The sequence below is a fragment of the Lactuca serriola genome, chromosome 9, assembly GCF_051521515.1.
Source record: "Lactuca serriola cultivar US96UC23 chromosome 9, Lser_US96UC23_V15, whole genome shotgun sequence".
Classification (NCBI taxonomy): domain Eukaryota; kingdom Viridiplantae; phylum Streptophyta; class Magnoliopsida; order Asterales; family Asteraceae; genus Lactuca; species Lactuca serriola.
Window position 1 is genome coordinate 158,919,992 of NC_136416.1, and position 10,165 is coordinate 158,930,156.

Below are 10,165 nucleotides of genomic sequence, written 5' to 3' on the forward strand. Positions count from 1 at the left end.
TTAGAATCCTTTGATGATTAAAAACATTAAAAAAATCCAACTTAAATAGCACATCAACTTGTATTTCCTAGCAGAATTAGGATTTTCTTCAAGATCATTCCTTAACCTAAGCAAACCTACGATAATTTTAGTAGCCCTATGACATAGTAGAGGATCAAACCACCCAATAAATCTAGACCCGGTTCCAACCCTTGTGCAAAACCGTAATCGTCTTTCAGGTGTAAGGTTCGTCTATGAAGTTGCAATGAAGGAATTGCTTCCACAAGAACAAATTACCATTTCATTTTTGGGAGATAAGCACAATTAATTTTTCAAGAACAAAGTGTAAAGGGATGAGGCGAGGGAGATGGTCGCTTTAGGTCCTCAGTTAACTATAGATGGTTGTTTGAGAGAGAAAGACCTTAAATTACTAAATTGCCGATCATATGAGGGACACGTAAGGCTCATTTATATGGTGATGTGAAGATGTTAACTTAACCAGTGACGATTTCTGATGAAATTGGCTATAATATGGACTAATTGTGTTAAAACTAAAAAACTATGATTAAAATTGCAGATTTATGTGAATTATATGAACTAAAACTATAATTTTCTAAATAAGGTATATAAAATAATTAAAAATATAAAAATTATAATATGACAAAAAGTTTTTTAGATATAGGAGAGACGAAAATTAAAAAAAAAAAAAAAAAAAAAAAAACAATAATTGTGATCTAAGTTAAAAAAAAATTAATACGAAACATGTAGATTAAATAAACTCGGAGGAACATTTTGTTGGTGAAATTTATAATAATAAAAAAAAATAATTACTTAATTAAAATATTGCACTGACCTGCTGTCCTTCTTTAAACCCAACGGTACGTTGTACCCCGCCATATCACATACGCTAGCTTTGTGCTATGGAGGAGGTCGACGAAACAGAAGCTGTGCCACAGGTGTGTTCGACACCATACACTCATTCCTTCTCTTAATCACTACATTTTTCATCTGATCAGGTAATTAATTACATGCATTTTCATATTCTGTAACCCTAGCATTCATCCTTTCCTTTTTCTTGTCATTTTTTCGATCAATTGGGTGTTTTTGGTGCTGATTTTAATATTTTGATCGCGCCTCATAATTTCAAGTGATTTATTTGATGTTTTTTCATTATCTTGCTTCGAATTTGGAGAATCAGTGTTTAGTCATCAGATGTGATTCTGCATTGTTGATATTCAGGAGAGGTAGTGTACATACTTAAACGAATTTTTGCAAGTCCGTGTCTCTCAGTTGCAAATTATTGTTGCAATTGATAATTCTGTAAAATAAAGCGAGCAATCCAGTGAAAGATGAAAAAGATAGAGAAACATAGAAATAACAGAAAGAGAGGGCTTTCATATCACTGAACAAAATCATGTTGGATACTCTCTCAAATAATGCATTCCTACATGGAATCCACTACCCACCTTTTAACTAACTTTGTGATTAAAGGTTCAGATAAAACAAATTACTACTTAAATTCTCAAGGACTGATTTGAAATTGTTTGACTATGGTCTTTCCCTCCATAAACTAATTTGACTTGCGGTTTTTTCACTTCCCTTCCTCCTTTGTGGGACCCATGACCCCAAGGATAAATAATGTTATTTTTGCTTATCTTGAAATTTAATGACATTTTTATGGCTTTTCTATGCAGGTGTATATGGCATGCCTCATGCATGGTCATAGGTAAGCTTTCTTAGGTGAACAAACATCAGTAGTTGGTAATACTATTGCAATAATTAGCATTATCATGATGAAAAAACTCTGTTTATCATCATCGTTGAATCAGAGTGCAAAACTAATATCAGATTTAACTTCTCTAATCTATTATAAAGCTTTTTATTACTGGAGTTAACTCATCATCAGATTCATGTTGCAGAGTTGGAATTTCCTATTATGACACTCTTACACGTGAACTCCATGTGCTTGAACTTTGGGAAGATAATACCTCAGAATTTCCTCTAATTGATATGGGTAAAAGATACTTTTATATTATGTCAGCTTTTAAACATAGGTCATTAGGCAGCTTTTTTCAGTTTTAAATAACTCTATCCCTTTCCTTAATTTATCATGTCTCAGTCAAATATCAAGTTAAGCCCTTGATCATATACACAAGTACTAAAAGTGAAGAATCTCTCATATCTGCCTTACAACAAAATGGTAATCTCAAAGTAACATTGTATTCTTCTACACACTAAACTAAGCCTGTGTATCTTTTATTTACTCTTGTCAGTGATAGTTATACAGATGGTGGAAATGAGGTTCCTACTGTGAAGATTATGAAGAGTTCAATCTTTTGCTATGAACAAGCATGGCACAGGTGTAGTATACAGTGGACACTTCTTTGACATGTTCTCTCTAGTTTTTTCTTAACTTTTCTTTTGATAGTTTTCTTGCTGTTTTCTGTCTATTTACATAACACAGATTAGTATATCTTCGAGTAACAGGGATGGATGATGGATTAAATATCAAAGAACGAATCTGCTTTGTAAGTAATCACATGATTTTGCTAAGTTACCATGTTTTCTTTGATCACATTCTACTTTTCTTTACATTGTAGTTAAGTTCAATGATGGATATTGAGAGTGAAGTTCAAGTTCGTGTTAGTGGAGGACTTCTTGCCATATTGGAGAATGAAAGAGTTGTGGATACAATTGAACAAAACGAGTGTGGGAGTATATCAATTACAATCGACTCTATCATGCAAATCTCATTGTAATTTCATTTCTTCATAGAAAAATAAAATGATTAAAATCCCCTGGTTTTGGTTGTATAATTTTTGCATTTGAAATGCAGAAACAAATTCCTTAAAGTTGACTCAGCAGCACACGAGGCGTTGCAGATATTCCAAACAGACAAACATCCAAGTCATATGGGTATTGGTAGAGCAAAAGAAGGGTAATTTTCTTTTTTCTTTTGTCTTTTTTACATATTCTTGAATATGTAGTTACCACTGATTAATATTAATATATGTTTATTTGCAGATTCTCTGTCTTTGGCATGATGAATAAGGTGTGGGGATTGTATTTTACTTTTATGCCCCCCCTTACCTTTGAAATGTTGTCTAATCAGTGTTTTCTTTTTTAGTGTGTTACACCTATGGGTAAACGTCTTCTTAGGTAAAAGCAAATTTTCAGCTTTAAGTATTGCAGTTATAATTTTACATACAGGTAATTTTTTTTTTTCTGTAACAGGTCATGGTTTCTTAGGCCTATATTAGATCTTGACAACTTGAATAGTCGTCTAAATGCTGTATCCTAGTTCCTATTTAAATACAAGAGCTTTATCTTTTTTATGAGGGTTTTTTTTTTTTTTTTTTTTTTTTTTCTATTTTAACAAAAGGTACAAAAATCAAAGTGTAAGGATCACTTTTACTCCGGGATTCTGTGCTATATTCCATTTATACAAACATGCTTGTTTTCTTTGATAGATTCAGATATCATTCTTTGTTTCATCTGAAGAATTGTCAACTGCTTTACGTGATACATTGAAATCTGTTAAGGATGTTCCCCATATACTTAAGGTGCACAATCAATTTCTATTCACCTTTTTATCACATTTTCATTATTGTGATGGATTCTGTGAACCTAGATTTCTAAAAGCGTTGAATTACATTAATATACCAATAACTGTTTGTTTGGTATCATATCTTTCCCAGAATATTCATGCTTTCTGTATTTTCTATTTTCTAATATGTAATTTTCACTTATCTTTTTCATTTTCTTCACAAAAGAAATTCAACTCCCCGAGCTCCATATGTACATGTGGCGATTGGACTTCTTTTTTGAAGGTATATTCTTTGCTATCTATCTCACCCTTCTTGTAAAGTTGTAGGATATTTACTATGTTTTAATATGCATTTTGAGTAATTTATTACACATCTGTTTTACTTGTTGATTGTTAACATGCATGTATATGCTTTCATCTGTAGAGCCTTGCTGCACTACTGCATATCAACAAGATATTTGAACTCGGAATTTCTGACAATCTTCAGGAACATGCTAACTATTCAAGTCTACATATTGTTGAGAAGGTATTAAGTCATTTATTACACATCTGTTTGTTTTTATATAATTGCTTTAGTTGTAAGTATTCATTGGTTTTTGAGTTATGAACAGGCTACTTCATGCATCTCAATGGACTTGGCTTATGTATATGAACTGGTTTGTTAACTTCTCCTTTACATTCTGTTGTGAATTTGTGATCCTTCATTTCATTATATGCTTCTTCAAGTTAGATTTAAGTGTGTTGTAAGATTAAATAAGTAGAAAATTGAAACTTCAAATTATATTCACAGAAAAAGCATGGAATTTATGTCGTCTCTTGAAACACAAACTCTTAAAATCTGAAATCTAAATAATGCTAAGGTGCTCTATAGATTTTTCATCCCCCTTATTTTTTCTGTATGCTGATTTATTGTTATTTCTGTAGGTAATTGGTGTCATTGATGTAAGTAGAAGTAAAGAGAAAGGCTATGAGACAACTGTGAAAGAAGGTTTCTGTGAAGAGGTTAAACATATCATAAGTGGATTTTTTTAATCCCACATTATAAGCACTCATATACTCCATTCTCTTGATGAATCTTTCCTTCATAATCAAATGCAGTTAGATGAACTGAGACAAATATATGAAGAATTGCCTGAGTTTTTAGAAGAGGTACTCTTAATTCCCATTATGAACAGTATCATTAGAACATGAAACAAAATAATCCACTACTTTAACAGGTGTCTTCATTAGAATTAGCTCGTCTTCCTTACATGTCTGGAGATAAATTGATTCCACAAATCGTTTACATAAATCAAATAGGTTTGCTTCACTTCTACACCATTTTTGATATAATGTAAGATAACATAATCAGATAATCTCTTATGCATAATTTGTATTATATTTCCAAATAGGATACTTGATGTGCATTTTTCAAGAAAAGCTAGATGAACATGATCTAGAGAAACTTCAAGACTATGAATTTGCTGTAAGTTTGTTACTTGTTATATCATTATAAGCATATCCTCTATATGAAATCTTTCTCTTTGCCCTAAAATTACAAATTTGTCCCTTGTATTTGTATAGTTCTCTGATGAAGATGGTGAAGTTAGAAAGTTTTACTATCGCAATGCAAAGACACGAGAATTGGATAGCGTTTTAGGAGACATATATCATAAAATCCTTGGTATGTGATCTTACAAAAAACCAATTTCTTTCATGTGTTTTTTTATATTAAAAAATTGTGAATACATTCTGTTCATGTTTTAGACTTACATTAAGAAAATCTCTTTTCTGCACATAAAGTATGCAACCTTTTGGAATTAAGCTGATTTGAAGGTTGTTTTCTAGACTAAATAAATTAGTCTGAACAAGACTAAATGACCTTTTTACCCTTACAACGTTGGTAATGTTGTTTGTCTGGATAAAATGTTGTTTACATAAGGTCTTTTTCTTTTCTAGACTGAATAAACCGTTTGAATGAGACTAAATGACCGTTTTACCCTTACAACATTGGTAATGTTGTTTTATCTGGATAAAATGCTGTATACATAAGGTCTTTTTCTTTTTCTTTTCTAGACTAAATAAACCATCTGAATGAGACCAAATGACCTTTTTACCCTTACACTCCAAAAAATAACTTCATCAACTTTAACATGAAGGGAGTTGGGAGGAAAAAGAAGGGTAAATAGGTAAAAAGTTATTGTCATATGTCTAAATACATTAAGCCAGCTTTTTTTTTTTTTAACTTAATCCATTAAGTCATTCTGTCCAGATTAAGTGCTTAACCCATTAAGCCCATTTAGTAAACAAGAAACATCCTCTTAATGCTTAAAATATTTGTCTAAAGTATTTCTAGTTTCTTATTTTTTATTTACTGTATCTTTTTTCAAGACATGGAGAGAGCTATCATACGGAACTTAGTGTCACACATTCTGGAATTCTCAATACATCTAATCAATGGAGTCAAATTTGCAGCTGAACTTGACTGGTCAAAATTCATTTTTAATTAAATTTTTTTATTCCTTTTTTCTCTTTCATTTCCTCATTATATTCTTTATTATTTTTAGCCTTTTGTCATTGGCATTGGTTGCTCGTCAAAACAATTATGTAAGACCAACATTGACTTCTGAAACAGTGCTTGATATTCGAAACGGAAGGTCAGATTTATTTATTTATTTATTTAAAAAAAAAAACTCAAATACAATTTTATATATAAAAAAAAAAATCACTTCTAACATTTACCTATTGTATGACCAGACATGTTTTGCAGGAAATGACAGTTGACACATTTATCCCTAATGACACAAAGATCATCGATCAAGGTATATGGATTGTTGTTAATTGTTAATTGTTAAATGTTATCAGCATATTTATTATTTATTTCTTTACTTAGCTTTTTAAATTACAATTTTTTTTCAGGGAATATTCATATCATTACAGGACCAAATTATTCTGGCAAAAGCATATACATAAAGCAGGTTGATCTTAATTAGTATGTTTCTATTTGTAGTTTTTTTTCATTATAAATTAAATACATTTTTATTTTAACTGCAGGTGGCATTGATAGTTTTTCTTGCCCACATTGGAAGTTTTGTTCCTGCAGATGCTGCCAAAGTCGGTTTAACCGATAGGTTTGTTGCTTTTTACAAATTTACCCTTGTATTTACATAATGTTATTAAAAAAAATGATATTTTACTTTTTACTAAATTTATAAATCATAGAATTTTCTGTGCTATGGGAAGCAAGGTTATGGCTGCTGAACAATCCACATTTATGATTGATCTTCATCAAGTTGGAATGATGTTAAGGTATCTTTTTTTTTACTGAATGATATTTTAATAATCCAACAAATTATTTCAAGATAATAATTTTTTTTAAAAAAATTTCATACTGATGTTGATTTTTTAAAGGCATGCTACTTCTCGATCATTATGTCTACTAGATGAATTTGGAAAGGGAACACTTACTGAAGGTTAGTTTTTTAAAAATTTGTTTGTTTGAGATTTTGTATGTTATGGGGACAAACTAACAATGACCATATTACCCTTTTTAGATGGTATTGGTCTCCTTGGTGGAACTATTGATCATTTTATCTCAATGTATTCTCCTCCAAAGGTTTGTTTAAATCTCTTTGTTTTGTTTTGTTTTTTTTAAATCAGAAGTTGAAACTAAAAACTTTTGTTTTTCAGGTTCTAATTTGCACTCACTTGACACAAATATTTACTGATATTGATTTATCTGAGGTAATCAACACAACGTGAAACCATTAAAGTTTTCAGTCATATTCTTTTCCGATGAATTACAATTTTCTGTTATTTTTAATAAATGTTAGTCAAACAAAGTCAAATACTATACAATGAGCGTGCTAAGACCCGACAACAACAGTGAAGACATTGAGGAAATTGTATTTCTATATAGGTGAATAAATCGTCTAATTCCTTAAAACCTGAAAAGATTAAAAGTTTCTAAAAATTAAAATCTCTCTTTTATTATATGTAGGCTGATTCCTGGACATGCACTTCTTAGCTATGGTAAGTTAGTGACAGACTGTTGATTATTCAACTTGGGTATATAATTTTCTTTTTTATTTTATTTTAAATTTTGACCAGTTTAATTAATTATCTTTTGCAGGACTTCACTGTGCCCTACTTGCTGGTATGTTTTTTTTTTTTTTATATTGTTTTTTAATAATTCCTTTATATTTATCAGCTTTTTAAAAATATTTGACTCTCATATTTTTATTACAATAACTTTAACTATTTCCAAAATATATTATTTGTACAGTTTAATTACAAAGACATTATATTATATGTTATTGTTATGTTACAGGTGTTCCTCAAGAAGTTATAAGGAGAGCGGCATATATATTGGATGCTACAACCAAAGGCATTCATATGGACAGAGTTTGCAATGAAAAGATATCAGCTCAAGATAAGCAATATAAGGTGAACTCTCTTTACTCTTCTTTAATAATAATTTTATATTGGATTCAACTTGTATTTATTTATTTAGTTTTTTTTAAGTTATAATTGTTTGAATCAAATGGTAGGATGCTGTGGAGAAGCTGTTGGCATTTGATACTGCTAATGGTGATTTGGCTTCCTTCTTTCAAGATATTTTTCCTGGTCAACCTTAAAACTAAGGTAAATAATATAGAAATTGTAACATAGATTTTAAAGGCCTAACAACAACAACAACACAAAATTGATATGGGAAAATGTGACATTTTTAAAGAGAATTAAATCCATAACTTGTGGAATTTGATTGATGCTATTGAAAAGAAATGTCATTAACATAGTGATTTACTACCTGAAGTTTGAATTTTAACTAAGTAATTAAAATATACATATATCATTTGATTATTTGATGTTTATCATTGTTTTTGTTAGAGAAAGATGATATCAGGAGGTGGAGTAGTAATATTTGATTTAAGATATGTAACGTATTTAATTCAAGGTTTAGTAGTAATATTTTTTTTTGCCCTTTTAGGTTTATATTTTATAAATAAATAACTTATTAAATATAATTACAAAAACTAGATTAGATATTTCATGTAACGTTTAAAAAAAAATAAAAAGTTTCGCTTAGGAATACGACGTTTAACGTTTAGTTTAAACAAAAAACTTCAAATTAAAAAGTTATTTCATGTAACGTTTAAGAAAAAAATATTGAGTTTTTAAATTAATTTCCAGATATTTATATATTTATCATTTTTAAACAATTGTTTGCACATTTCAAAAGCTTTTATGTAATTTTATATATTTCATAGTATATAACAAATACAGTAAAAGTTATATAGCTTCTAGCTGCCTACTCATATTTACAAATATTTATGCACTTGGACTACTAACATAATTAATGAAAACCATCCAACGTATGACCAATTTTCGTCCATAATGAATATATTTGAAGGTTTGAAGCATTTTCGAAATAATAACGATTTATATTAAAGGCTGTTTTCGTTATTTAAAGCTTGATATCGGTCAATTTTATTATTTAGTGGTATTTTGGTTGAAAACCAATAGCAACAAGTGCGGAATGATGGTTGTGTCGTTGTGATGTGTAGTTGTAAGTATTTGCAATTTATGGCTGAGGTTGAGCCACAGCTTCTAGAAGTATTCTTTATGAAACATTGGTTATAAATCGAAGACACCTATTCCAAAAGATTGGGACGTGTTACATGGACATGCTATTTACGTTGACACGTGTCTTACATATTATAGTTAGGTTTCCAAGATTTCGTGCGTTCTAAAATTTTTATGCATATTTCTAGATCTATTCATAAAAAATAATTCTGAAATAACAATAGTTTTTAAACCGAGGTGGAAAGACAAACAAACAATAACTTAATATGTAGTGCTACTACATGCTAAATATTTTTAGATGACAAAACTATATATATATATATATATATATATATATATATATATATATATATATATATATATATATATATATATATATATATATATATATATATATATATATATATATATTGGTTTTACAGCATTATTAGGAAATGGCGGATCCAAAATGAAAAAAAAAAAAAAAAAATTAGGAGTTGCACAAACATTTTAGGGGTTACTATTAAAAAGAAAAAAAGAAAAAACTGATGACAGTTTCCTTAAAGAAAATTTCATCGCTAAAGGGTTTTACTGATACATTTCTACTATATTTACATTTGTCGGACTTTGTAGCAAATTTCTAACAAATTTCCAACGGATTTAGAACATATATATGACAATTTTTGACGAATTTATATTAACTTTACGTTTGATCATAAAATTTGAAGGGTGACATGTGTTATATATCAGGTCCGCCCACGTTACTATGAATGAGGAGTTTTAAAACATCTAGTGCAAGAAAACCAAAGTATCAAACACCAATAATTTAAACATATGTTGATTTTCATGCTTGCTTTTTTATGTTTTGTCATTTAGCATCAGACAATTTATATAGTAGTTTATTTCGTAGTGGAACCCTCGCTCATTTTGCCATGTTAAATCCATACATATGTGTTTTCGTTCTACACACCAAAAACCAAAATGCTAGTTGATCTTTTTTTCCAATAGCTTAGTCAAAAAGTTTATTGGTGTTTTTTTTTGGCGGAAACTTCAACGCCCCTAAATACGTCAAAAAGACTTTCCTTAATCATATTG

General features: G+C 29.5%; 1 protein-coding gene across 6 annotated transcripts; it reads left to right on the forward strand.

Annotated features, from left to right (window-relative positions):
• Positions 1-874: 874 nt before the first annotated feature.
• MSH5 (MUTS-homolog 5) lies at positions 875-8,480 on the forward strand. 6 transcript variants are annotated; one of them, XM_079020925.1, is made up of 35 exons: positions 875-935; positions 1,674-1,705; positions 1,899-1,993; positions 2,099-2,179; positions 2,267-2,339; positions 2,444-2,507; positions 2,580-2,734; positions 2,816-2,917; positions 3,004-3,031; positions 3,107-3,138; positions 3,214-3,271; positions 3,456-3,542; positions 3,753-3,809; positions 3,951-4,052; positions 4,138-4,182; positions 4,451-4,528; positions 4,625-4,675; positions 4,744-4,825; positions 4,918-4,991; positions 5,090-5,189; positions 5,897-5,993; positions 6,073-6,162; positions 6,263-6,327; positions 6,425-6,483; positions 6,560-6,636; positions 6,728-6,814; positions 6,917-6,978; positions 7,060-7,121; positions 7,196-7,249; positions 7,339-7,424; positions 7,506-7,537; positions 7,638-7,661; positions 7,836-7,951; positions 8,056-8,149; positions 8,396-8,480. In XM_079020925.1, exons 1-34 carry the CDS (start codon positions 900-902, stop codon positions 8,140-8,142), a joined length of 2,430 nt encoding a protein of 809 aa, XP_078877051.1. In that variant the 5' UTR covers positions 875-899; the 3' UTR covers positions 8,143-8,149; positions 8,396-8,480. The 6 variants fall into 6 exon arrangements, with proteins under 6 accessions (XP_078877051.1, XP_078877050.1, XP_078877053.1 ...); XM_079020924.1 differs by lacking the exon at positions 8,396-8,480 and having other exon boundaries at positions 8,056-8,314; XM_079020927.1 differs by lacking the exon at positions 8,396-8,480 and having other exon boundaries at positions 878-935; positions 1,886-1,993; positions 8,056-8,314.
• Positions 8,481-10,165: the final 1,685 nt, after the last annotated feature.